General features: G+C 48.6%; 1 protein-coding gene across 1 annotated transcript; it reads left to right on the top strand.

The window, feature by feature from the left end:
* The first annotated feature begins 6,017 nt into the window (after positions 1 to 6,017).
* On the top strand, positions 6,018 to 13,988 carry Mrps23 (mitochondrial ribosomal protein S23). Its single transcript, XM_036198422.1, has 5 exons — positions 6,018 to 6,135; positions 6,891 to 7,061; positions 12,325 to 12,402; positions 12,760 to 12,886; positions 13,387 to 13,988. The coding sequence occupies exons 1-5, from the start codon at positions 6,092 to 6,094 to the stop codon at positions 13,471 to 13,473; spliced, it is 507 nt and encodes a 168-aa protein (XP_036054315.1). The 5' UTR covers positions 6,018 to 6,091; the 3' UTR covers positions 13,474 to 13,988.
* Positions 13,989 to 26,187: the final 12,199 nt, after the last annotated feature.

A 26,187-nucleotide genomic window follows, 5' to 3' on the forward strand; every position in this document is an offset into this window, starting at 1 on the left:
TATGGTTGGCTCCATTTTACAGAAGATAGTTGAAACCCCAGAGGATCATATTTTTGGTTGTGAGCCTAGCCTTTAACGGCTGAGCCATCTCTCCAGCCCAACCCAGAGGATTATAACAAGTCCCACTGAGGCAGGGGACAGCCAGAGGTAAAAATGACAGTACACACTCAGTGCATGGTGGGCTCAGAGAACATTTGCACACAGTATGTCTTGGAAAGGCCTCAAAGGGGAGCCAGACTCAGGTGGCAGGATCAGATGTGTGCAAGCAGTCATAAGTGGTCCGTGGTCACCACAGCATCACTTGTCCTGACTTGGCTTTATTCATCCATGCTGTTCACTGGAAACTCATGAAGAACTAGTGGAGGACCCTGCACCTGGCTGAGTGTGGGCAGAGACAGGCCCAGTTCCTGCCCTGAAAGCAGCCCGGTGAGACAGACAGGTAGACAACCAGAGCTGTGAGGGAAGGACTAGATTGGGGCACTCGGCCCATGTGGCTGGGGAAGGTGGGCGCTGCACGTATAGGCATCCTAAGGCACATGCTCACTAGAAAGGCAAGCAGAGCCCGACAGCCTGGAGAGGAGCAAAGGTGTTGTACCTTCCCTTCCCTGCCCTGCACCCTCCTTGTCCTGGACCTATTCAGTAGGTGTGTGTGTGTGTGTGTGTGTGTGTGTGTGTGTGTGTGTGTGTGTGTGTGTGTGTTTTGATTCAGCGTCTCTTTATGTAGCCTAAACTGGTCTGGAACACACTATGTAGTCCAGGCTATGCAGCCTATATATTTTGTTGGTTTGTTTTTGACACAGGGTTTCTCTGTGTAGTCCTGATGGTCCTAGAACTCACTTTGTAGACCAGCTGACCTCAAACTCACAGAGATCCACCTACCTCTGCCTCCGGAGTGCTGGGATCAAAGGCGTGCGCCACCACCGGCCGGCATATAATTCTTATGCTGTATATGAATACATACTATTTTGTTCCTCCCGTTTAGAGCAGTTGCTGGGGCCAAGGAGATGGCTCAGCAAGCAGGAAAGGGTACTTGATGCCAAGCTGAGTTGAGTCTTTGGCGTCTCCACGGTGAAAGTAGAAAAACAACTTCCACAGGTTGTCTTCTGGCATGTGCACCCCTCATAATTGTTAAATATTTAAATGACGCAATTGTCTCTTCATTCCCTGATCCCAGATCTCCAGCACACGAAGCTAGCAGTTCTCATGATTTCACAAACAGGCTGGCATCTTCAATGTTCTTTCTGTGTGACAAATTCCGGTGCACCTCTTAAACAAGGGTGCGATGTACAGTGATATTGGTAGGGTATAGGGGAAGCATGGAGGGTAGCTTGTCCATGGGATCCCAAGGCTAATGACGAGAGCACAATTCACCAAGCTGAACCAGGTCTGAGGGATGGACGGTTGTGTAGAGCGGCTCAGGGAAGGCTGTGACCTGTGACCTTGGAGTGTGAGGGGAGGGAGTAGGAGACAGAACAAAGGCCAGCTCCACTCCCCTCCTCCCTGCGACTCCCTGCCAGTGCCTCCCACCGCAGACTCAACTAGGATCCAGCTGGAAGCAGAGAGCAAGGGGCTGGTGCGTGCAGTCCACGGAGGTGGGGTTCCTGCAGTGTAGGGCAAGGTGAAGAATGGCAGAGGGTGGATATGGATCAGCTGGCAAACGGGAGTGTTCAGCTCTTACTATCCAATCTCCTTCATTCCATATACTGAAATTCTAACTCGAAGTCCATGAGAATGTGACTGCATTTGGAGAAAGTCTTTATACTATATAAAGGCAGACCTTGGGGTTGGGGATTTAGCTCAGTGGTAGAGTGCTTGCCTAGCAAGCGCAGGACCTAGGATCCATCCAGCTCAAAAAAAAAAAAAAAAAAAAAAGAAAGAAAGAAAGAAAAAAGAAAAAAGAAAAAAAAAAGGTAGACCTTAATCCAATATGAGATTAAAACACACATAGCTTTGCCCTCAGAGAAAAGACCATGTGAAGACGAAGAGAGAAAGCAGACATTTACAAGGTAAAGAACTGCACTATAGAAATACCCAGCCCCAACCAACGTGATGATATGTGCCTGTAATACTGCTACTGAGGAGGCCAAGGCCAGAGAATTGCAGAGTTTAAGGCCAGCCTGGCCTACAGAATGAGTTTAAAGTCACTCTGTGCATAAGGCTTTATAGTGAGATTGTCCCCTCCCAACTGCAAGACAAGGACTTAGGTAGCCTAGCTTGGCTTCAAAGCTTTGTCACTGAGGATGACCTTCAACTTCTGATTCTCTTGCTTCTGCCTCTGGAGACATGGGATGACTCATGTGGATGATCACCACCACCACCATCTAGGCATGGGGGCACATGCCTTTAATGCCAGCACTTTGGAGGCAAAAGCAGGTAGATTTCTGTAGTTCAAGGTCAGCTTTGTTTACACAAGTTTCAGCCCAGCCAGGGTCCTTAGTGGTACCCTGTCTATAAACAAACAAACAAACAAACAAACAACAAGAAGAAGCAAGGGGTTGAAGTGATGGTTCATTAGAACACATACTGCTCTTGTAGAGTCAGGTAAGAGCTTGTGTTTAGGGGCTACTGGGAAGAATGGATCACTGGGCTGGAGAGAGGGCTCAGAAGAGCACTGGCTGCTCTTTCAGAGGTCCTGAGTTCAATTCCTGGCAATCACATGGTACCTCACCACCATCTATAATGAGATCTGGTGCCCTCTTCTGGCGTGCAGGCATATATGCAGGCAGAACACTGTTGGATGTGTATGTAACTGAGTAGTAGAGTACTTACATGTGAGATGCTAGGTGCCTCCCTCTCCCATAAGGCGATCTGTGGAATGCCATCAAAGGCCACACTCCCAGGTGGCCTTCACAACAGTGACACTATTAACTGTCATGGGACAGTTGCTGACCAGCACTTACTGTGTACCCTAGCCTGTCCCATTCAGCCTACTCTAGAAGACAAAAAGCCTCAACTGTCTGTTCTTTCTGTTCCCAGCTACCCAACTACATCATCCTGTGTTGTGAGCAAACATGTCTTGAGTGTGGGCTTCTGCTCAGCCATGTCTCCACACTCCCAAGTATTCCTTTTTGTCCACCAATAATCTGTTCTTTCCGTTGCAGAAGGATTAAATGTGACAATGGGAAGGGGAATTTAAAGGTTCAAGGTGGATCACTCCAAGATAACTTAGAGAGAAAAATCCCCTACTTTGTAATTTCTTCTGACTGGAGAATTTATGTCTTCTGCTTTCCTCCATGAACTTGGAATAAACCTTTCTTTTTCTTTCTTTCTTTCTTTTTTTTTTTTTTCCGAGACAAGGTTTCTGTGTATAGCTTTGCACCTTTCCTGGGACTAGCTCTGTAGACCAGGCTTGCTTCGAACTCACAGAGATCCGCCTGCCTCTGCCTCCCAAGTGTTGGGATTAAAGGCGTGTGCCACCACAGCCCGGAGGAATAAACTTTTCTGTTTCTTTTGCAGCATAGACTGTGCTAGCAGCTTACAGGGGCTGGCCTTGTCGGGAGAAGGGAAGTATGCCTGGAGACTAGGGCAGCAGATAGCTCTGACACAGACAGAATTAGAAAGTTGTTGAAGACTGGGAAGGTTATATTTAGCCAGAAGCGTGTTTACTCCCTAGAGCTGACTCCCCTAGATCTCAGGGACCTGGGGCCTGTTGGCCCAGGGGCCAGAATCCTTTTCTCTTATTTCTTTCTAGGTTAAACATAGGGTATAATGTCCTAGTTTATAGGCAGACACACACATCTCTTCTTCTTCTTCTTCTTCTTCTTCTTCTTCTTCTTCTTCTTCTTCTTTTTTCTTCTTACTAAGATTTTGTTTTTAAAACTAGCCCCTGTGTGTGTGTGTGTGTGTGTGTGTGTGTGTGTGTGTGTGTGTGTGTGTGTAGGACAGCTACAGGCTGGTGCCCATGACCTCCAGAGCCATCAGGTCTCCCTGGAGTTGGAGTTACAGGCTCTTGTGATGCTAGGAACTGAACTCAGGTCCTCTGCAAGAGCAGTATACGCACTTAACAGATGTGCCACTGCTCCAGCCCCTGTTCTAGAGTTTCAAGGCAGGAATGATGATGCCACCTCTCAGCTCAGGCCTCAGGTCACTGTATCCTGCTGCTAAGGCCAGTTTTGTTGAAGCCTTTCAGCTCCTGTCCCAGCGTTAGGCTAGTTAAGGTAGCACCGTGGGGAACAGGAGGGTGCTCAGGTTGGGCTGGATCCCGGTTCAATCAGTTGCATATCAGACAAAGGTACTTAAGTTCCTGTGGCTTTGCTTTCTCACCCATAATGAGGATGATAATAGCTATGCTGTGGGGAGGCGGAGTTATCTCTGAGATAACACAAACAAGCGGCAACTGCCCTGAAAACATTCCCTGCCTTCCCTTCTGGGACCTCCCCTAGAGTGGGAGGATTTTGAGATGACGTCATGCTTTTTCCTAAGGACAAAGAACGATAACAGGCTCCTTGGAGACCCAGCATGTGATTCAAAACATTCATTGGGTCAAAAAGTTTACATATGAATTCAAACTCTTTACAAGGCAAAATAAAGAGGAAAACCACCTCTGAATTCACCCTTGTATTTTTGTCCTAGGGATAACTGAACTCCACAGTCCCATATCCTTTGGCACAGATTTTTATCCTCAAACAAACACTGGCACCTGTGGATGATGGTTGGTTTCTTTTACCCTCTTACAGGCTGGGATCCTCAAGTGATGCAGTTTGTTTGTTGTTGTTGTTGTTGTTTTTTTTCATTTGACCACAAGCCATGGACACTAATCTAGGTAAATACAGATGAACTAAGTTTGCTGATTTTAATAACTACATAAAGTTTAGTAGAACCCATGAACTCTAATTTTCCAGCCACTTTTTTGTTTGTTTGTTCTGAGATAGAGTCTCTTTACATAGCCCTGGCTGTCTTGGAACTCACTCTGTAGACCAGGCTGACCTTGAACTCAAAGAGTTCCTCTGCATCTCAAGTGCTGGGATTAAAGGTGTAAACCATCATGACCCGGCCATTTGACGAATTTTAATTAATTAACTATACGTGTATGGATATTTTGCCTGCGTGTATGTCTATGCCTGGTGCCTGCACAGGTCAGAAGAGGATATCGAATTCCCCGGAACTGGAGTTACAGGTGATTATGTGAGGGCTGGAACTCGAATCTGGGTCCTCTGGAAGAGCAACCAGTGCTCTGAACTGTTGAGCCATCTCTCCAGCCCGATGGGTTTTTTTTTTTCCTTTTTAATCTTGTCACTACAGTCAGCAATGATGACCCCTGCACAGATACCCTGATGAAACCTCTTAATTTCTACGGAGTTCTTCTCCTGATCTAAGGCATCCATCCCTCCAAACCCACACTTTGAACAGCAGACCACCGACTGGCTACTTTACTCCAGATTTTCAGCTTCCTCCTCCGAACGTGTTAGTTATGAACGCTTTTCACGTTTCTAACTCCAGAGCGGGCGGGCGGGCTAGTGACGCCTCCAGAGGAGGAAACGCTACTTGCAGGCGGCTTTCCACTGAGCGTGAAAGCAGATTGCTCCAGCGACCGGCTTAAGGAAGGAGGCCTGGACGCTCACGTCACCTGGGAAAGTGACTTCGCCCCTCTTTGGGTCTCAGTCCCCTTTTGCGTAGCCTAACTGGCCAAGATTAGGTCTAATCGAGCCTGGAGCTGGTGGCTTCAAATGTCAAGATTGGCTGGCTGACTGTAGAATGTGCCTCATCTCCGCGAGCCCCACTGTATTCCCTCCACACTGCCCGACCTTCGGGAGAGGAGGAGGCTTCCTAAAGTCAGCAAGAAACCAAGCCACATTCAATCTTTGCCCTGGACCAGTCAATTACTACTCCTGCGTAGCTTTGGCGCACTCCTGCTCTTTCCGGATCGGTCATCGATTGTTCCTGTCTGGTGACCCCCCCCACCCCCCGTCCCCGCAGGAGTAACGGAGCGCGCCCGCTCCGCCCATCATTTGCTTCTGCCTGACTCCGCCCTCCGGACGGCGCTGAGGCGGGACTGTGATCCTCGGCTCGGCCAGCAGCTTGTTCCCCCTTCGCTTGCTCGCTGCCGCTTCCGCTTCCGGTAGCAGCTAGCGGCTTTCTGCCCTAGGTGACCATGGCGGGGAGCCGGCTGGAGACGATTGGGAGCGTGTTTTCCCGGTGCGTGCTCAGAGTCGGACATGAGCAGGGTTCCCAGAGGGTCACGACCCTCCTGGCGTGGCCGGAGCGGGACGCGGTTGCGGGTGTCCGAGCCCGGAGAGGCCCCCGTGCTCCCTCCTGGCTCGGAATGTTTGTCGACGTCCCCTTGGATTTCTGATCTGTGTCTTTAAAGATTCGCCACCCCACTTCTGGGGAGACCTCTAGAATAAAGAAGGGGCTGAAGGGCTTGACTGGACGGCCTTTGCGTATCCATGGGACGGTGGATAGGCTGGGGGTTGGGATGCATGCCGGAAGAGAAGAGTGGCGTAAAGTTGAATATGGTGGCTCATGCCCATAATCTGAGCACCTGGGAGGCGAGGCAGGACGATCGCCACAAGACCGAGGCCAACCTGGGCTATGTAGCGAAGTTCAGGCCAGTCAGGCTACTGGAGGACTTTTGTCAAAACAAAAAGGCAGCCTGGCGTGGACACGCTGTAATCCTAGCACTGGAGAAGTTCAGAGAGTCACTGAACTTCAAGGTTATCCTCGACTACATACTGAGCTTAAAGCTATCCTAGGCTACGTGAGATCTTAGCAACAGCAGGACTTAACGCTTTGACCTTGCTAGGTTGCTGTGGGATGTGGCCATGTCTCCTGTAGGTGGGAAGCCCTGCTCAGCTCACGTGAACTACGCTGCTCTGGCCTGCCTTAAGTTTGTTCAGGGACTTTGACAGGCTGTTGTAATCGACTGACCTTGGTTCTCTTCCCTCTCTAAGGACCAGGGATCTGATGCGCGCTGGAGTGTTGAAGGAGAAGCCGCTGTGGTATGACATATATAAAGCCTTTCCACCGTTGAGAGAGCCTGTCTTCCGAAGACCCCGTTTGAGATATGGCAAAGCCAAAGCTGCCATCCAGGACATCTTTTACCGTGAGGATCAGATTCGAGCGTGAGTGGCTGTCCCCTGTAGTGAGTACGGATGCAACAGACCTTCAGAAAGGAAGGTTTGTGTAGAAGTCTGCAAACAGGCTGACAGGGGCTTGCTCTGTGGAGTTGGTCTTGTATAGCAAGAAAAATAATGACATCTCACTCGTCCCCTGTGGTGAGAGGAAACAGAAGTGTTTGTTTGCCTGAGACAGGATTTCTCTGTGTATCCCTGGCTGTCCTGGAATTTACTCTGTAGACCAGGCTGGCCTCAAACTCACAGATCCACCCACCTCTGCCTCCCGAATGTTGGGACTAAAGGTGAAGGCCACCACCATCCACCAGAAACACAAGTTCTAAGAAGTGGAATCTGGAGCCCCCAAACTGACAGAACGTTGCAGCCGATGTTGTCTGTTTATTGGCGGTCTTTTTTGTGTGAGGTACCGTGATAGGCCCTTCACAAACATCAACTCATAGACTTCAACCCTGTCAGAGTGGGCAGTTATCATTGCCTCTGTTTTCTTGAAGAGAACTATGGGGCTCAAGAGGTTAACTGCCTGTACCTGCACAGGAGGGGCAGATCTGGGGAACCAAATTCTGACTCCAAGCTTAAGTTGGCTGTCACATCTGCTTCTTTGGAAGTGGAAATTGGAGGAACGTGGTCTGTGGATTTAACATCTAACAGTCACTGAAGCCAGTCAAGAAAGGATGCTTAGAAGTTCAAAGCACTTAACATCATCACCAGAAACTTGAAGAAAGTGCTGTGTACTTTATTTCTTTAGCATCTATTTCTTCTTCTTTTTTTTTCCCCCCTCTTGAAACAGGGGATCTTCCTGCCTCTGCCTCTGGAGTCCTGGTATTATAGGCGTACGTCACCATGTCTGGTGTATTAGTACATATTCGTTATAGAAAACTGAGAAACAACAGGAAAGTGTAAAGAAGAAAGATCAGATCACCATCACCCTACCTTTTGAGGTAGTGGTTTGAAGGCAGCTCCTGGAACTTAGCTTTGTCACTTTGGAAACACTGTCCCTGTAATCTTGTTCCACATCGTAAGACAAAATACTAGAGTTGGGGTTGGGGATTTAGCTCAGTGGTAAAGTGCTTGCCTAGCAAGCGTAAGGCCATGGGTTCAGTCCTCAGCTCAAAAAACAAAACAAAACAAAACAAAACAAAACAAAACAAAAAACAACCACAAAACTAGAGTTGTAAAGGTGAAGGAAGATGCTGCTGTTTAAAAGTGTTTTTTTGGCTGGGCGGTGGTGGCACGTGCCTTTAATCCCAGCACTTGGGAGGAGGAGGCAGGCAGATCTCTTTGAGTTTGAGGCCAGCCTGGTCTACCAAGTGAGTTCCTGGAAAGGTGCAAAGCTACACAGAGAAACCCTGTCTCTAAAAACCAAAAACAGCAGTTTTTTTTTTTTAAAGGTTATTTTTATTTTATGTGTATAGGGTTTTGCCTGCATGTGTATCTGTGTGCCGTGTGTGTTCACTGCTAGAGGAGGCAGGAAGAGGGGGACAGATACCCTGGAGTTGGAGTGAGAGTCAGTTGTGGGGCTCCTGTCCTGGGTGCTGGGAACTGTGGGCACCCTGGTCCTCTGGAAGAGCAGGGCTCGCTCTTAACTGTGAACCATCTCCATAGCCGCACAGTGCCTCTCCCAGTGTATAGATGTTGTTTATTCCATTTGACAAGTTTTCTGCTGGGCCTGCTGTCAGACACTGTTCTACGTGTGTTAGGTTCTAAATAGACAATGTATTCACACCCACCAGCTTTTGTCTTTGTTGGCCTATTTACCTTTGTGTTTGGGAAGGTCTTTTTCAGGAAACCCAACCATCTTATTTAATTTTAACCCAGGGTGATCTTGAACTTGTAGTCTTTCTGCCTCTACCTCCCAATTTCTCGGATTCCAAGTATGTGATATCACATTTGAGTTTTTATGTTATTGTTATTCTGTTTTTTTTTTTTTAATATAATTGACTACATTCACTTATCTATTTAGTATGTGTGCACTTGTGCACATATGTGTGGCATGCGTGTGGGGTCAGAGGACAACTTGTGGTAGTTGGTTTTCTCCTTTTACCATTTGAGTCCCAAGGATCGAGCTCTTGTCATAAGGCTTGGGGGCAAGCACTTTTTACTCACTGAGCCATCTCGCTGGTCCCAGGCCTACCTTTTTGGAGTTACTTTTTTTTTTTGGTTTTTTGAGGCAGGGTTTCTCTGTGTAGCTTTGCACCTTTCCTGGAACTCATTCTATAGCCCAGGCTGGCCTCAAACTCACAGAGATCCTCCTGGCTCTGCCTCCCAAGTGCTGGGATTCAAGGCGTGCGACACCATTGCCCAGCTTTTTGAGTTACTTTTAAAGTACTAATCAGGCTCACACGTGTAATCCCAGCACCTGGCAGGTGAGGCAGCTGGATCAAGAGTTTGAGGTCAGCCGGCGCTACATAGTGAAACTCTGCCTCTGATAACCAGGAGCTGTATCTCAGTGATCAGGCTCATCTGGCGTGTGTGAGGCCTTGGCTCTTCAGTCACCTCTTACAAAAAGACCTACGGTGGACCATGTACTGTCATCTTCTCAGTGTCTCGTGCAGCTCATGGCCTGGTGAAGTTCATAACCCGCTGTGGATGAAACATTAGTGGTGTCATGATTGGAGGAAACCACTTGGCTGGTGGGGGAAGACAGTGAAGAGGGAGATGGGGAGGTTAAGACTTTTGAGACAGGGGCTGACTCCAGTGGAGGCCAAGCTGATGTCAGTTTTCTGCAGCTTCTTACCTCAGCCTCCAAGGTGCTGGGCTTACAGACACCCACAGACAGCCAGCACCCTCTGCTCTCCATAGCACTTCTCGAGGTAGCAGGACGAGCGTGTTCTTGCTCTTGGAGGCTTTGGAACATCTCTGCTCGGGTTTGCCGCATGTGTGTTTTGCCTCACTTATCCGTTGCCTTACTGTGCTGAAGTTGGACTCAGGTCCTGATCCGGGCCAGGAAGCACTCAGCCTGTGAGACGCCACAGACATTTTGGTGCTCTGGTTTGGTTTCGAGACTCATTGTGATTCCTGGGTGGACTTGCTGTGTAGATCAAGCTGGCTTTGAACTTGGAGATATCTCCCACCTCTGAGAGTGCTGCCTTCTGGCTGTGTCCTTCCTTGGGAGAGAACAGAGAGGAGGCACGCCTTCTGTCTTTTCCTAAGGACACTAGTGCTGTTGTGTCTAAGGGCTGTGTGTGACCCGATGAACTCCCTAAGCTCCCGGCTCTACTTTGACACCGTGGGGTTTCCACAAAGGAATTGTAAGTTGATAGCAACCACTACAAGGGGAAAGGACAGAGAAGATGAAGAGTTCACAGGAAAGGAATCCAGTTTGCTTTCAAACTTGAGACAATGTCCAATGTCATTCTTTTTCTCTTGTTTTGTGTGTGTGTGTGTGTTGATGGTGCTGAAACTATAATTACACTTTCCAGCCTATCAGTTTGGCAGGGGTCATGAAACAGGAAGACAGGCAGGCACTTGTATATTGTAGAACTTACCTGAGTGTAAGTTTGGCACTGCTGCTTTGAGAGGCACGTGAGCAGTTTGGGAGGTTGGTTTTTGTTTTGTTTTAACAGATACATAAGCACATAGCTTGATCTCACGCTACCATTTCTGTGGATTTATTCATGGACTTACCTGGACAGCACACAGGCAGCACAGGTGTTCTTTCTTGCAACAGTCTTGATGGCAAAGGACTAGAAACAGTCTCTGCACTGATTTGAGACAAACTCTGAAAACACAAGATATGGGATGAGGATTGTGTGTGTGTGTGCTTAATGGTACTGGGCCTCTGTGGGGCATGATCGAAATATTTTGGAGGGCCAGCAAGATGGCTGGCTCAGTGGGTAAAAGAGCTTGCTGCCAAGCCTGATGACCTGAGTTCAAGCCCCAGGATCCACATGGTGGAAGCAGAGAATCTACTCCCTCAAGTTGTCCTCTGATCTCCACTCATGTGTTGTGACATGCGCCACCTACACACGATTAAGTAAACAAATAGATGTGATTTAAAAATGTTCTGGAACAATTGAGGTGATAGTTGTATGATTGATTGCACTAAATGTCACTGGTACACTTAAGAAGGGTTGTTAAAATTTTCATTGTGTGTGTTTTTTTTTTTTTCCCAGAGCTGAGGACTGAACCCAGGGCCTTGCACTTGCCATTGAGCTAAATCCCCAACCCTTCATTGTGTTTTATTTGTTTTGGTTTTTGTTGTTGTTGTTGTTTTTTGTTTTGTTTTGTTGTGTTTTTTCTTTTTTTGAGACAGGGTTTCTTTGTGTAGCTTTGCACCTTTCCTGGATCTCACTCTGTAGACCAGGCTGGCCTCGAACTCACAGAGATCCGCCTGGCTCTGCCTCCCAAGTGCTGGGATTAAAGGCGTGCGCCACCACCGCTTGGCTCATTGTGTTTTATTAAGGTGGAGGTATACATGTATGCATGTTTGAATACATGCTACAGCATCCATGTAGAAGTCAGGACAACTTCACAGGAGTCCTCTTGTACCATGTGGGTTCTAGTTAGGTCAGGACATTAGGTTTGGCGGCAAGTGTCTCTACCTGCTGAGCCACTTTAAAGGCCCAAAAAGGATTAATTTTTGATGCATAGATTCTTCCCAGTTTTAAAAAAAGGAAGATGGGTACCCTTCTTTTGTTTAAAGGATGTAGTGGGAGACTTGAAGACAACTTCCTGTGTGACTATGAGACCCGAGTGTGAATCTCCAGCACCATGTGAGAAGCTGAGCCTGGCTACACGTGCCTGTAAACCTCAGCCTTGGCGGGCAGAGGGAAAGTAGATCTTGACAGTGTGCCAGCCGCCCAGCCTAGCCAAAATGGTGAGCTTCCAGGCCAGTGAGAGACCAGGGTTCAACACAGAAGTGGAGAGTGGTGGAGGAAGACACATGATGTCCTACTCTGTCCTCACATGTCCCCCAACACTCAGTGTGCATGTGTCTCACACACACACACACACACACACACACACACACACACACACACTCACACACAGAGTGATGCATCTGTAGTGTTATTTGTGGTGGGGCATTTCGGAATGTGGTGCCCCGTGAAATTACCGCTCTCTGAGAGGGGAACAGGGAAGCTGGGGTGACGTGGAGAGGGAGTGATAGTTCTCACTGAGCTCCTCTGTCCCATTGATGTAGCATCGTTCTTTGGGTTAGGCTCTGAACTTCTCAGGCCTAGCACTGCTCCACAGTCCTTCTGCTGCATTCCATAGCCTGTCGTGGAGATTCATATGTTTTTGTATTTTCTAGGAAATTCTTCTCTGTCTATGGATCTGGTCACAAGGCTTTTGATCTGTTCAACCCAAACTTCAAGTCTACCTGTCAGCGGTGAGTAAGTATTCCCCAGGCCTGAGTAAATCAAGCTCCCCCGCGGATTCAGCTGTTTTTTTTTTTTCAGGGTAGGGGGTTTGAGACAGGGTTTCTCTGTGTAGCCCTGGCTGTCCTGGAACTCACTCTGAAGACCAGGCTGGCCTTGAACTCACAGAGATCACCTGCCTCTGCCTCCTGAGTGCTGGGATTAAAGGTGTGCTCCACCACCACCCAGCTCAGCTGTCATTTTGAGGAGGTGTGTGGAGGTCTCCTTCAGGAGGGGTGCTCTGCTAGGCAGCTCTCTCTGGGGCTTGCTTGCTACTGATATTGTCATAGCCCCAACACAGGCCTGGGGTGGGCTGCTTGGAATTGCAGGTTTGTGGAGAAGTATATGGAGCTGCAGGATCTTGGAGAGACAGATGAAGAAAAGATGTTTGTGGAGACGGGGAAGGCTCTGCTGGCAGAAGGCATCATTTTAAGACGTGTAAGAGAGGCAAGGAATGTGAGTACCTCGTCAAAGCTGTTCTGTTGGGCCTCCGGGGGTGGAGCTCAGCAGGAGTGAGTGTGCTCAGCTGTACATTTGTGTGAGTGCACACACACACACACACACACACACACACACACACACACACACAGAGTAATTTCAGTTGGCGATGTCTCTCTGGCAGTGAAAGGGGGTGGTTTACTTCCTGAAACCTTGGCTCATGCCTTTAACTCCAGATCAGATACTGCTGGATTGAATATCCTGGGAGTCTATGACTATTGCTCACAGCGTGTTGCTGTTAAGCCCTTGAGAAAGTGGTTCAGGAGACATTTTTGTGCACTTGCTGTTTGTCAGAAGCAACTGACTTGAGATGTCCTTGCTGAGTGTTTCCCTATGCCAGAGTGTGCCTGGTCACACAGCTGCAGCCAGCTGTGTGCACTGGTGGCGTCCGAGACACATGCTTGTTCCTGGTCTTGTAAGCAACATGACAGTAGTCACATTCCCTCAAACCCTAACAGGTCAGTGTCAGACCCCAAGCTTCACCGGAAGGAAACCAGCCTCAGGAAGATGCCCAGGAGCCAAAGACGGACGTCCCCTCTCCCTGAGGCCCTTCTGTGCACTGAGCGTGCCAACCACTTGGGACACTGCTCGGCTGAGCTGGACTCTGTTGGTCTCCGTCTCTCAGTTGCAGTTTCTGGGTTGTCAGAAATCTCAGTACCGTGGATTGAAAGCACCAGTTTTGTGAACTTTTATTAAGTCGATAACACCTGGAAACTTCCAAAGCTGCTTTATGCTGGCTGTGGCTGCCGCATTGAACCTCGCCCTTGTTCTCGTCTGGATCCCACAGAATTCTACTTGACCACATAGTGTGATCCCGAGTGTTTCTGTCTGCAGGTGGCGGCCTTTTGCTGTATGTAGTGTTATTGAGTGCAGCTTGAAAGGCCCAGCAGAGGCCCAGCCAGCTGCAGTAAGACTGAGGACCTGTCGGATGTGGACGAAGACCAAAACCATAACTTGGATGTCATGGATTAAGTGTGTTGGAGATGATTATTATGGGCTTGCAGCTCATAGGCGGCTTAGAAATGTTTGTTGAATAAATAAATGATCACACTTAGCTAAAGACTGTTGTTTTTATTAGTAACTGGATTTCCAAGATGGCAGGGGTTGGGACAACTGATTCAGATGGTCTTCTCCATGAACACACTCCTCCTGGCTGCTTTATCAGACCATGTTTTACCAGTAAATGAGATGCCCATCGTGATGCAGCTCTGTATTTGTGGGTAGTAGTTTTCATCCTGAAGTCAAAAAGCAGCTTCAGATGGTCCTTACCCTAAAGCCTCTGTGGCTTTTCCACACAATTCTCTGAGTTCTTCTGTCTGGATTGAAGGATAGAGTCCAGCTCTCGGCCTGTCCACCTCATTGTATGGGAGAGCTCAGTGAAGGTGATGTGGCGCCCAGCTGAAGTGCCTCTGTGCACTGCTTCTGGTGTTAATGCTGTGTATGATTCCTCAAGATTGGGGATCTCACTTTCAGATGGAGAAGCAAATCCCATCCACTCAAAGACTTCAGACACCAATTGGGTCCCAAATACCCGGGTGGACTGTGGGGAGGGTACCAGACAGCAGTACCACAGATGTTGTTCTCAGGAGGGCGGCCTCTAGTCCTTTCATTTCTGGGTTTTGAGTTTTTAAATTCCGCTTCACCATCAGGATGTGAGAATGCCTTTCTCCACATGTTCTGATATTGAGTCAGCCTGTGGAAGGGCGGGGATCCGGATAGCCCTGTGAAGGGGGCGTGGAGAGCTGCCAAGGGACTTGTGAGGTTAAGGACTGAAGTCCGCTTTGTGCAGAAGCCTCCCTCAGGCTGCTCTGGTGTTTGGAGAGGATGGGACCCCTTCTTGCCATAGAAAAGTCTAGACTCAGGTTGAGAAGACAGTGGCTTGAGAAGCCATGAGGAGGACAGGATTCCTTTTGAATTACTGTAGAGACCTAGGTAGAGGGCTGGGGAGAGGCTCAGAGGACTTGAGTTTGATCCCCAACATCCAAGTGAAAAGTAGAAGCCAGCCCACACCTGCAGTCCTAATGCCAGGAGACAGGTCGGTGGGTCCCAGGTCCAGACAGGCAGCCAGCTAGCCACCTTGCTGAACTCTGGCCACATTACAGATGTGACTCAAAGACAGGGTGGTGGTACCTGAGCAACGACACCTGAGGTTGACCTGGCCTCCACGTGTACATGTATGCCCATGCTCACACAAAACGAAACATGGTAGAGGTGAGTGTGTGTGTGTGTGTGTGTGTGTGTGTGTGTGTGTGTGTGTGTGTGTGTGTGTGTGTGTGTGTGTGTTGATCCTCTGAGTTAGACTTGGAATACTGTCTGAGGGAATCTGGAAGGTTCTGTACTGGACTCCCCTCAGCCTTTAGAGATCAGCTTCTAGTTCAGATGGTGGCTTAGTTTGGAAATTTTATGGTTCAGATTGAGACTCAACTTCCTGCTGAACCCCCATAGGGATGGCACTCAGGCCCTTCGCTGTGGTTTGTATGCCCACTCTGATGCCTGCACTCCCACCAAACTTCCTGTGGCCTGCATTCAGCTGCGAGTATTCCTTTCCTACTAAGCACAAACAAGGACAGACATTTTCACTTGGTGGCCCACTGAAGCATTGAACAGCTTTTCAGGAGCAGGCCCTCCCAAGAGCTCAGGCAGCTGAGGAGCTGAAGCCGGAGGCAGGCTTCAGTGAAGTTTGTGGACGACAAGCCTGAAGAGCTGGGTCCTCCTGGATGTCTGTTTGTGCTGGTGTCGCCCCGTGCCCATCACAGTTACCAGCTGACAGAATAAGGCCTTGCCTGGACTGGGGTTGTGTTGTGAGGTGAGGTGGTGAATTCTCAGCTTGCTGGTTTTGTCGTGGGTTTGGACGGGCATTTTGAGGAATGATGGGAAACGGGTTTGAACAGACAGGGTGGATCAGACCGTGATCCTCCACAGGAAGGAGGAGTTCGGTTGGGTGGGAAAGCGAGCCGGAAGCCATGCCGGAAAGCAGCATCAGGTCAACAGAAGGCTTGCTCAGGACTTGGGAGAGAGAGCAGGAGGGAGGGGAGAGGAGCTAGCTAGTCCCAGTTACAGACGTGAGTGACCAGGAGACTGGCAGTGTTGTGAAGAGAGGCCGGGGGAAGGAATGGGTACTCTCAGGGATTAGGACTTTCATTCTGCTCCGGTGGAGGTTACGGCTCAGTGCCCAGGTGGCGGGGATGGAGGGGGCCCAGGTACTTAGGAAGCGGATGAAGTCTCTCGTAAAGGAATAAGATTCAGAGCTAGGAGAATGAATGGGCTGCCGGTGGCGGCAGTGGTGCTGGCGGCTTTGGTGGTGGCCATGGCGGTGGCAGCGGCAGGGCACAACACTGTGGGGTCTGGCCAGGGAAGGACAACAAGGAGAAAGGCAACGAAGTGAAGCCGGGGGCCGAGGAGGTAGCCAAGTCAGTGAATGTCCTCACCTCTTCACACATCTGCACACACGTGCCTACACCTGAACACACGGAACATGCAAGAAATTGAAGCCAGGTTTGGTAGTGCATATCTAATCCCATCACTTAGGAGTCTGAGGCAGGAGGATTGCTGCAAGTTTGAGTCAGCCTGGTCTTTTTTTAAAGACACAGCCATGAAAGTAGGTGATAAAGCTTTCCCTGAGCTACCACTGGTACCCACCAAGCTCCAGAGGATCCAGATGTGGCCCACTTGGAGGCCTTTCTCTTCGGATCTGGCTGTGACCAAGCCTGACAGGAAACTGGATTAGGTGGGCAGTTTTCCCGAGTCTGTCTTGGAGTGAGGGCATCTGCCAATATGGCTCTGGGAGTAGAGGCCAGCTGCACTGCCTCAGCCAGGGGTAGTGGAGTGAGGGCGGGGCAGGGCGGGGAAGTGGACGCTCTCACTGTTTTCCTGCTCTGTGCTCTTGAGGTCTATTCCAGAGGTGAGTCAGGCCCCAGCATCACTGTTGGGTGAGCTGGGGACTGCCAGGGCGTTTTTGTGAGCCATTTGGTGGAGGTCACCTTGGCTGGCAGAGGAAGGGGGCAGCCTTTCCTCCTGTGGAAAAGATGAGAAATGGTTTCATGTCACTCCTAAGGTAGTGCTCAGTGTGGCAGGCTGACCCCCGACTGGATGAGCCTAGCTCCAAACCAGTTTCTGTGGAGATGGTGTACCAGTGTCTAGTGCTGGGGCGCAGTGAGAAGCTTGCTGGGGCGGGCAAAGGAGGCTGAGAGTAAAGTGTCCTGTCCCCCAAACGCGTCACCATCAGCTGCCATTGCTTCCTTCCACCAGGGCACTGCAGAGGGAGATTTTGTTGTTGAGTTGCTAAGCTGACAATCACATTGCATTTCCAGCTTAATTTTCCCCTTGATTGACGCTTTTCAGGGACTTAACTTAAACACCAGTCACCTGACCTTCTCACTGCTCGGTTCTTTTAATTAAAAGATGGTTCCAAGCAACAACGAGTAGGGGTCCATCTATTATTTATCAAGCATTTGCCTTCCAGCAGTTAGTGAAAGGTCACTGGCTTCTACGGATGCTTTGTTTTTGGTGAGCAGCTTAGATGAAAAAGATAGATCGTCAATCTCGGCTCCCTCCTGTTTGCTTACTGGCAGGACACTGTTTAACAGTCACTGTGGCATTTAGGATCGCAGGCCTCGGAATCATGCAGAAAAGTGCATGTGCGTCTCTTGCCAGCACACGGCTCCAAAAGTAAACATCAGGTTGTGATTATGGTTAATAATGAGGTATTGATTGTCTGAAAATGTCACCGCCCTGGAGCAGTTGACGGCAGCACCACTAGATGGCACCGCGCTCTCATGCTGTTCAATTAGAAAGATCGCTTTCTTTCCTTGCCTCCGGGTACCTTGTCTTTCAAGGTTGGTAAGTGTCCTTGTGAAATCATATTCTGGCTGAGGTTTAGAAAGCTGTGGTCCTAGGGTGCTACTGGGATGGAGTAGAGATGGGAGGGGACAGGCCATGGGACAAATGACAGAGGCCTGCGGTTATAGGTGTATAGGGGCAGTGTGTGCAGCTCTTGCACTATAATAAAAGCCAGAGAGGAAGGAGCTAACTGTGCTGGGCCCCTGGAGACTGCCCAGAGCAGTGTTTCCTAACCATCTCTACTCAATGTCACATCTGCAAATTTCATGGAGAGGAAGAGGGAGGGACGGTACAGGTAGGGAGGCAGTGAAGGGCAACCGGAACCCCCTGCCGGAGAGGAACCAGAAGTCTGACCTTTGGCTGTCTTGTGTAGTGAGGGGATTTGATTTCCTGATCTGTAAGACAGCACTCACAGCATCCACCTCATTGGGTGGTGGATCAGACGGCAGCAGAAGCTGAGTTCTTGGCTGTGTCTGGATGGGTGGGGAGGAGTGTGCGTTAGATTAACGCAGAGGAGACACAGCGTGGAACTGTGACGCTCCGCCCATCATGGGTTTAAGCACTTGGCTCTCTCAACCCTGGACCCCCAAAGTTACCATTTCTTTTGTTTGTTGTTTGTTTTTTTAAGACAAGGGTCTTAGCTAGGCATAATAGGCATAATGGCACACATCTTTAATCCCAGCATTTGAGAGGCAGAGGCAGGCGGATTTCTGAGTTCAAAGCCAGCCTGGTCTTCAGAGTGAGTTTCAGGACAGCCAGGGCTACACAGAGAAACCCTGTCTCAGAAAACCAAAAAAAAAAAAAAAGAAAAAAAGAAAGAAAGAAAGAAAAAAAATGGGGGTCTCACTATGTAGCCCTGTCTCCCATACTTGGCTGTTACCATCTCTTTCTAGCACCATATTCATGAATAAATAAATATGCATTTTTTAAGTAAAGAGCGAAAAAGGAAACAAAAACATATCTTAGGAGGGTACCTACTCTTGGAATGTACCCAGTGGTGGTAGACTTTGTTAAAAACAAACGAACAAACAAGAAATTTATTTTTATTTAGTTACTTCTGATGGGGCAGGGATAAAGAAGAGGGAGAGGGAAAGAAAGGAAGAGAGAGAGAGAGAGAGAGAGAGAGAGAGAGAGAGAGAGAGAGCGAAATAGACCAGGCCAGGATGGTGTTGAACTCACTACGTAGCTGAGGATGACCTTGAACTCCTGACTCCTGCTTCCACCGCCCGAGCTGTTATTACTGGCTTGCATGAGTGCCGGTGGCTCTCCTCCACGCCAGGGCTCTGCATTCCTCCCCTTCTGTGGCGTACACTCGGGAGAGGTGACGGGGGAGCTCCCACCTCCTTCCTCTACTGTCTAACCAAAACAGCTGAGCTCCAATCCTGATGCTCATGGCTTGGAGAATGTTACCTAACCATGAGCCACATCCAACCCCAGCGGAGAATTTGGAACTTAACAGACCCTTGAAAGTACACATGTCAAGTGAATGTACCAAAGAATAACTCCCACCCTGACCACGGAGATGACAAGGTCAACGCCAAGTTCATGTTGAAGTACTCAAGTGGAACTAGATCTGTTTTCAGTCAAACTTTGGAGACTCCCAGCCTTTCTGCAACTTCATAAACAAAGAAGCAAGGGAAAGGAACCACCCCACACCGAGAGGGTGCAGAGCCTGACACAGAGGAGCATGCACCCAGGGCTGACGAGCGGGAACCTCCAGGCTGCTGAAGAATTCTGAGGAAGAAGCTGGCTGCTCCAGCCTTCTCAGGGTGGTTGGTTTAAACTACAAGATGCTTCTGTGGGCTGGAGAGATGGCTCAGTGGTTAAGAGACCTCTTCCAGAGGTCCTGAGTTCAATTCCCAGCAACCACATGGTGGCTCACAACAATCTATAATGAGATCTGGTGCCCTCTGCTGGCCTGCAGGGACACATGCAGGCAGAATACTGTATACATAAATAACTTTAAAAAAAAAAGATGCTTCTGTGTTCTCTCTTGAATATTAACTGTCTCCTTAGGAGACCTCTGGGGCTTTACCACCAGCCTCCCTGGGCTCTGCTGAGTGAGGCGAGTAGCTTTTCCATCCTGGTAGCCTGGATACCACTCACATACACGGAGTAGATGTCTTCAGTGGCAGGGCTGTAGCTGCCAGCCTGGCCTCTGTGTTCTGTGCCAGTCCCAGGGACTTGATGGAGTGTCCACCAGGGCCAGGAGTTTGAGGAGAGTCTTACCCAGGGTTAGCTTGTCTCATCCCCAGCAACTCATCAGGGTCTGCCTGCCCCCCAGCTGCCTCAGGAAGGCCCGTTGGCTCTGGGGATGTGGGAGATGCTACCGCTGAATCCTCTGTTGATGCTGAGCCTGTGGCCAGCCTCTCATCGTGCCAGGGCATGCTCCGGCTCCACAGACTATTTCTGTATCCCGAGGAAATGTCACTATCCATCTTTTTCTTTCACAGAGACCCAGGAGAGAACGCTCTGTCACATCTTAGTTCATGTAAAACTGGAGCTGCTCCCGAAGAAAGGGGAAGATTTACTTTTTATGGTTTTGGGAAATCTGGTATCTTAGTTTCCGAGTTAGCCTTAACAGTTAAATTCAGTTAAATCTATATTCGGGCATAGCTCTGGCATAGTATCCTCAAGCATACAAAAAGAGCAAGGAATATATAAACTACAACCACATACATACAAACTTAGCCCTGGCTGCATGCTGCTCCGAGTTTGAAATGACTAAAGTTATAAAATCCAAAGTGTTTCTCTGTAAATTCCTGATTTTGTGCCTTGTGCTGTCTTCTTGGACTTGGCATTTATCCTTCCATGAATTTTTTTCCAGGGGCCTGATGGATAGCTCAGTGTTTAAAAACACTTGCTGCTCTCTTGGGGGCTCAAGTTCAGTCCCCACCACCCCTGCTGGACTTCTCATAACTGCCTATAACTCCGTCTTAGGGGATCTGATGTCCTCTTCTGACCTCCCCTGGCACTGGCACAGACATGGCATTTGTACACACAGACACATACACAGAAATAGAAATAAATCTTAAACCTGGTGTGGTGGCACACCCCTTTATTCTCAGAACATGGGAGGCTGAAGCAGGTGGATCTCTGTGAGTCTGAGACCAGTCTGGTCTACCCAGCAAGTTCCGGGACAGATAGAGCTGCATAGAGAGACCCAGTCTCAAAGAATAAATAAATTGAGGCTGGAGAAATGGCTCAGTGGTTCAAAGTACTGGCTGTTCTTCCTGAAGTCCTGAGTTCAATTCCCGGCACCCACAGGGAAGCTCACAACCATCTATAACTAAAGTCTCATGTAATTCTCATGAGCTCTGATACCCTCTTCTGGTGTGCGGTGTACATGCAGGCAAAACATCCATGGACATAAAATACATAAACAAATAAATCTTTTTTTGGTTTTTTTTTTTCCCCCTGAGACAGGGTTTCTCTGTGTAGCTTTGTGCCTTTCCTGGAACTTACTCTGTAGCCCAGGCTGGCCTAGAACTCACAGAGGTCCACCTGGCTCTGCCTCCTGAGTGCTGGGATTAAAGGCGTTCGCCACCACCGCCCGGCCAAATAAATCTTTTTTTAAAAAATAATTTTATTTTTATTTTATGCACATTGGTGTTTTGCCTGCAGCTATGTCTGTATGAGAGCATCAGATCCCCTGGAGCTGAAGTTACAGACAGCTGTGAGCTGCCATGTAGGTGCTGGGAACTGAACTTTGGTCCTCTGGAAGAGCAGCTGGTGCTCTTAACCACTGAGCCACCTTTCCAGCCCCAAATAAATCTTAAAAGCAAAACAAAAATACATCTTTTTATAAAGTGTGTACCCTTCTCACATACACAGCCCTGTCTTGGTGTTGAGGTTGCTGTCTAGGATTCTGCAAGGACCATTACTGTGCTTATTTCTTTGTGCGTTTACAAGAAAGAACTCTGAGCCAGAACTCACCTCTTTAGTGAGATTGCTGAGCTGAACAGCCCGTCCTAGCTTTCTGAGCAAGGTGATTAGTTCTCCTGCACAGTTGCCAAGGATGTAAGGGACTGGGGTCCTCACCCACCCCTGCTCACTTTACACACTACTCTTGCTGAAGTCTTGTTTAATCTCTCATCCCTTTTACTCCAGTGTCTCCAGTGCCTTCCTGTTCGTCAGATGATGTATTTCTGTGAACACCCATTCCTCTGCCTCCTCCCTGAAATCTCTTGAATAAAAGCATCACAGAAATAAATAAAAATCCAGTGAGGCTCCATGGAACGAAGAATACAATTTAGAGAGGTAAGCCTGAAGACTTTGGGGCCCTCAGAATTAAGATAGTCACCAGAGCACTAACCCTGGTGGAATGTTTTCTTCTGCTTCTGGTGTGGTGCTGGGACTTGAACCCAGATCCTCTGGTATGGTGGGCTCATGTTCTCCCCAACTGTGCTATGTCAGAGCATGTCAGGGCTTTCTATAGACCCTCAGCTCTCTGTACACTGTCTTATTCAAGCTTACAGTATCTCCATGAACAGTATTGTTATTCAGTACCTTGTCAAGTGAGGCAGTCTCATGCCACAGTCTCTGCTTAAAACAATTTTGCAGGAAGGGTGTTCTGGTGATGTGACCAGTGTGTGAAGGTGCTTGCCACTGAGTCTGACAGTCTGAGTTTGACCCCATGACCTACAAGGTGGAAAGAGAGGACCGATTCCTGCAAGTTTTTCTCTGACCTCCACATGCACACAAATGGCACACACTAAATAATAAATGATTTAAAAAATGATTGTGTGTGTGTACGTATGATATGTGTATATATGTATTTATTTGTGTATCTGCAGTGTGTGTGTCTGTGTATTTGTGAGGCGTGTGTGTCTGTTGTGTATGTGTGTGTATGTATATGTGTGTGTCTATGTTGTGTGTTTGTGTCGTGTGTATGTGTGTGTCTTTGGTGTGTGTGTGGTGTGTGTGTGTGTGTGTCTTTGGTGTGTGTGTGTGTGTCTATGGTATATGTGTGTGTGTGTTTGTCTTTGATGTGTGTGTGTGTCTTTGGTGTGTGTGTGGTGTGTGTGTGTGTGTCTATGGCGTGTTTGTGTGTCGTGTGTGTGTGTGTGTGTCTTTGGTGTGTGTTTGTGTGTCGTGTGTGTGTGTGTGTGTGTGTGTGTGTGTGTTTGTGTACAGGGTGAATGTCAACCTTGGCTGCCGTTCTTCAGGAGCTGCTCACTTTGTTTTTTGAGAGGGTTTCTCGCTTAGCCTGAGGTTTACTGATTGGGATAAGTTGGCTGACCAGGGAGCCCCATGGATCCTCCTGTCTCTACCTCCCTAGAGATGGATGAGAAGCATGTGCCACCATGCTCAGCTTGTTCCATGGTTGCGTGGATGATCAAACTCAGATCCTCGTGCTTGCATAGCTCACAGACTGAGCCAGCTCTCCCAGCCCCACAGTGTAAGATTTTAACAAAGGCATTCCTGTGGTGTGGCCCAGGTTGTAGTTTTCATAGTGCGGCTGGTGGTGAAGACCCTTGGCATGGACTACAGAGTGGATGGCACTCCTTAGGGTCAGGGCATGCAATGACCCTGGCCTCCTATGCAATAAGTACTTAGAGAGAATGTTTAGAGATGACAGGCCTAGATAAACCCACTGGACAGGAGGGACCTTCTTGCCCTGGCTCATGATTTCTCAAATTTTGAAAGCTCATTGGCGTGAGAGATCTCCTGTCTCTATAAACATTGGTTTAGGAAGGGAGAGCCCAGTGTGGGCCCACACTCTGACACCAGCCATGTCAGGACACGGAGTGGGCTGCTGCCCGTCACTGTCTCCCTTGGCCACCACAGACTTATTGAGCAATATATTATGAGTGTGCCTCACTCCGATGATGTGTTATGGATAAATCATTAAGGAGGCAGCTCACTGCAGTGATGTATTGGTGTAATAGATCATCAGACTGAAGCCTTCTCCCGACATACAGGCTGGCTCAAAGGGTGGTGTCATTCAGGGAAGAATTAACCCAGCAGCAGAGCGGGCTTAATTACAGGATAAAAGGTTCGTGAAGGCTAGGCTGAAGTCCACCCCGCCAGCCAGCGTTTTGATTCTCCATGTAAAAATCTAATCAGGCTTCCTGAGAGAACTTCTGATTGTTATTTTCAAACAGCGCCTTCTTTAGCACAACAGTACAGCTCGCCAGTTGGCTGCAGGGTGCTTTCTATTGAGGGTAGGGAAATGGGGGGGGGGGTTGGCCCTCGTCATAGCTGAATTATTGTCCTTTCTATTTGTAGGTCACAGAATGAGTTAGGGGAGATAAAATCCAGGAGGTCTGCCTTCCAGGCCTTCAAAATAATGACCATTGGAATTGAATGACTCATCCAGGTCAACGCTACCGGAGGCAGTGAATCTCAACCAGCCAACTCCACTGTGAGCGCATGAGGGGAGGGGACGTCCCTGCATATCTGAGGACGTAAGTGTCTTAGGGTACTGTTCACAGGTACCTAATACTAGGCTGAAAGCTTTCCTCCAGGTAATCAACTTCATTGATACCACACTGGGAGACAGGCATTCCCACCGTACTCTCAGTTGCCAGAGCACCGAATCAGCCCAGAGCTGGCCTCACGGCCAAAGTCATACAGCTGCTGGGTGCTGGAGTCTGAGTACTCTGTGCTGCAGGCGATTCTCAGATGCCTTCTCCCATCCCAAGTTCTGCTTTCTCTGAGGACTCTAAAGCTGCACCGCTGTGACCCACAGACCTTGGCATGCACCCAGAAGATGTGTTTCAGGGCTGTGTAGCTCAGTTGGTGGAGTGCTTGCCTAGCATGCTCAAAGCCCTGGGTTCCACCCCCAGCATGGCATAAACCAGGAATGGTGGTACACATTTGTAATTCTACACTTAGGGATTAGAAGCAGGAGTTCAGGTTCACCCTCTGCTACATGGAGAGTTTTGAGGATAGCTTGGGCTACATGAGAACCTGTCTCAGCAACAACAAAAAGAGTTGAAAAAGTGGTGCTTTTAAGAAACAGGATCTCGGGGCTGGGGAGATGGCTCAGTGGTTATGAGCACTCACTGCTGTTCCAAAGGTCCTGAGTTCCATTCCCAGCACCCACATGGCAACTCACAACTGTCTGATGCCCTCTCCTGGTGTGTAGATGTACATGCTGACAAAGTACCCATATAAATAAATAAAAATAAATAAATAAATAAATAAATAAATAAATAAATAAATAAATACTTTTTTTAAAAAGAAAGAAAGAAAGAAAGAAACAGGATCTCTTAGTCTGCAGCCCAGGCTGGCCTTGAACTCACAGAGATCCTCCTGCCTCTGCCTCCCGAGTGCTGGGATTAAAGATGTGCGCCATCACACTACCATCATGCTCTTCAAGAAAGAAATAAGAATGAGGATAGCCTGAGACCTTATCTGTTTCCAGACACACTGGCCAAACACTAGGCACTCCTGAGGACCTACCAAGGCTCCTGGTTTTCACTCAGTTCTTCTTATAGTCTGACTTCATAGCTGAGCAAGACCTCAGTCTTCATTAATTATTGGAATATTTTCCTTATGATTTATTTATGTGTGTTTGTGTTCACGTGGGTGCCCACAGACCAGAAAAGAGCATTGTATTCCCTGGAGCTGTATTTATAGGCAAACTCCCATCCTCTGGAAGGACAACAAGTATTTTTACCCGATGATCCATCTCTCCAGCCCATTTATTTATTTTTTGAGACAAGGTCTCACATAGCTCAGACTGTCCTTGAAGTCCCTATGTAGAGGAGGTTGACCTTGAACTCATGATAACACCTATCTTTACCTCCCATGTGCTAGAATTATAGGTTTGACCTGCTATGCATGACTTGTTGTTTTTGTTTTTTTTTCCAGAAAGGGTCCGGCACTGTGACTAGGGCTATTCTGAAATTCACTGTAGGCTACAGCCCATGTGGGCCACAAATTCACATTGATTCTCCTGCTTCAGTCCCCTCAGGGCTGGGGTTACAGGCATGTACCACCTCACTCTGCAAGGATACAGACTGTATTGGACAGGTCGGATTGGGGTTCCAACGTTTTGTAATCATGGGAAGATGACCTAACCTCTGCATGCTTTGATTTGCTCATCCAATGGTGGATGGTCCAGCACTGTTCCTGCTTTGAGGGGCTGTAAGGATCAAGAGAACATTTTGGGCTGGGGGCTACCTCAGTTGACAGAGTGCTTGCTCAGCATGCAGAAAGCCCTGGGTCTGACTCCTGTCCCTGCATGGGCACGGTAATACATAACTGTAACCCTAGCAATTGGAGGTGGAGGTAGGAGGACCAGGAATTTGAAGCCAGCCTGGGACACATGAAACCCTGTTTCAAAAAAAAGTAGCCAGGGGTGGTGTGCACGCCTTTAATCCCAGCACTCGGGAGGCAAAAGCAGGTGGATCTCTGTGAGTTCAAGGCCAGCCTGGTCTACAAAGTGAGTTTCAGGGCTGTTACACAGA

The sequence above is a fragment of the Onychomys torridus genome, chromosome 8, assembly GCF_903995425.1.
Source record: "Onychomys torridus chromosome 8, mOncTor1.1, whole genome shotgun sequence".
Lineage (NCBI taxonomy): Eukaryota > Metazoa > Chordata > Mammalia > Rodentia > Cricetidae > Onychomys > Onychomys torridus.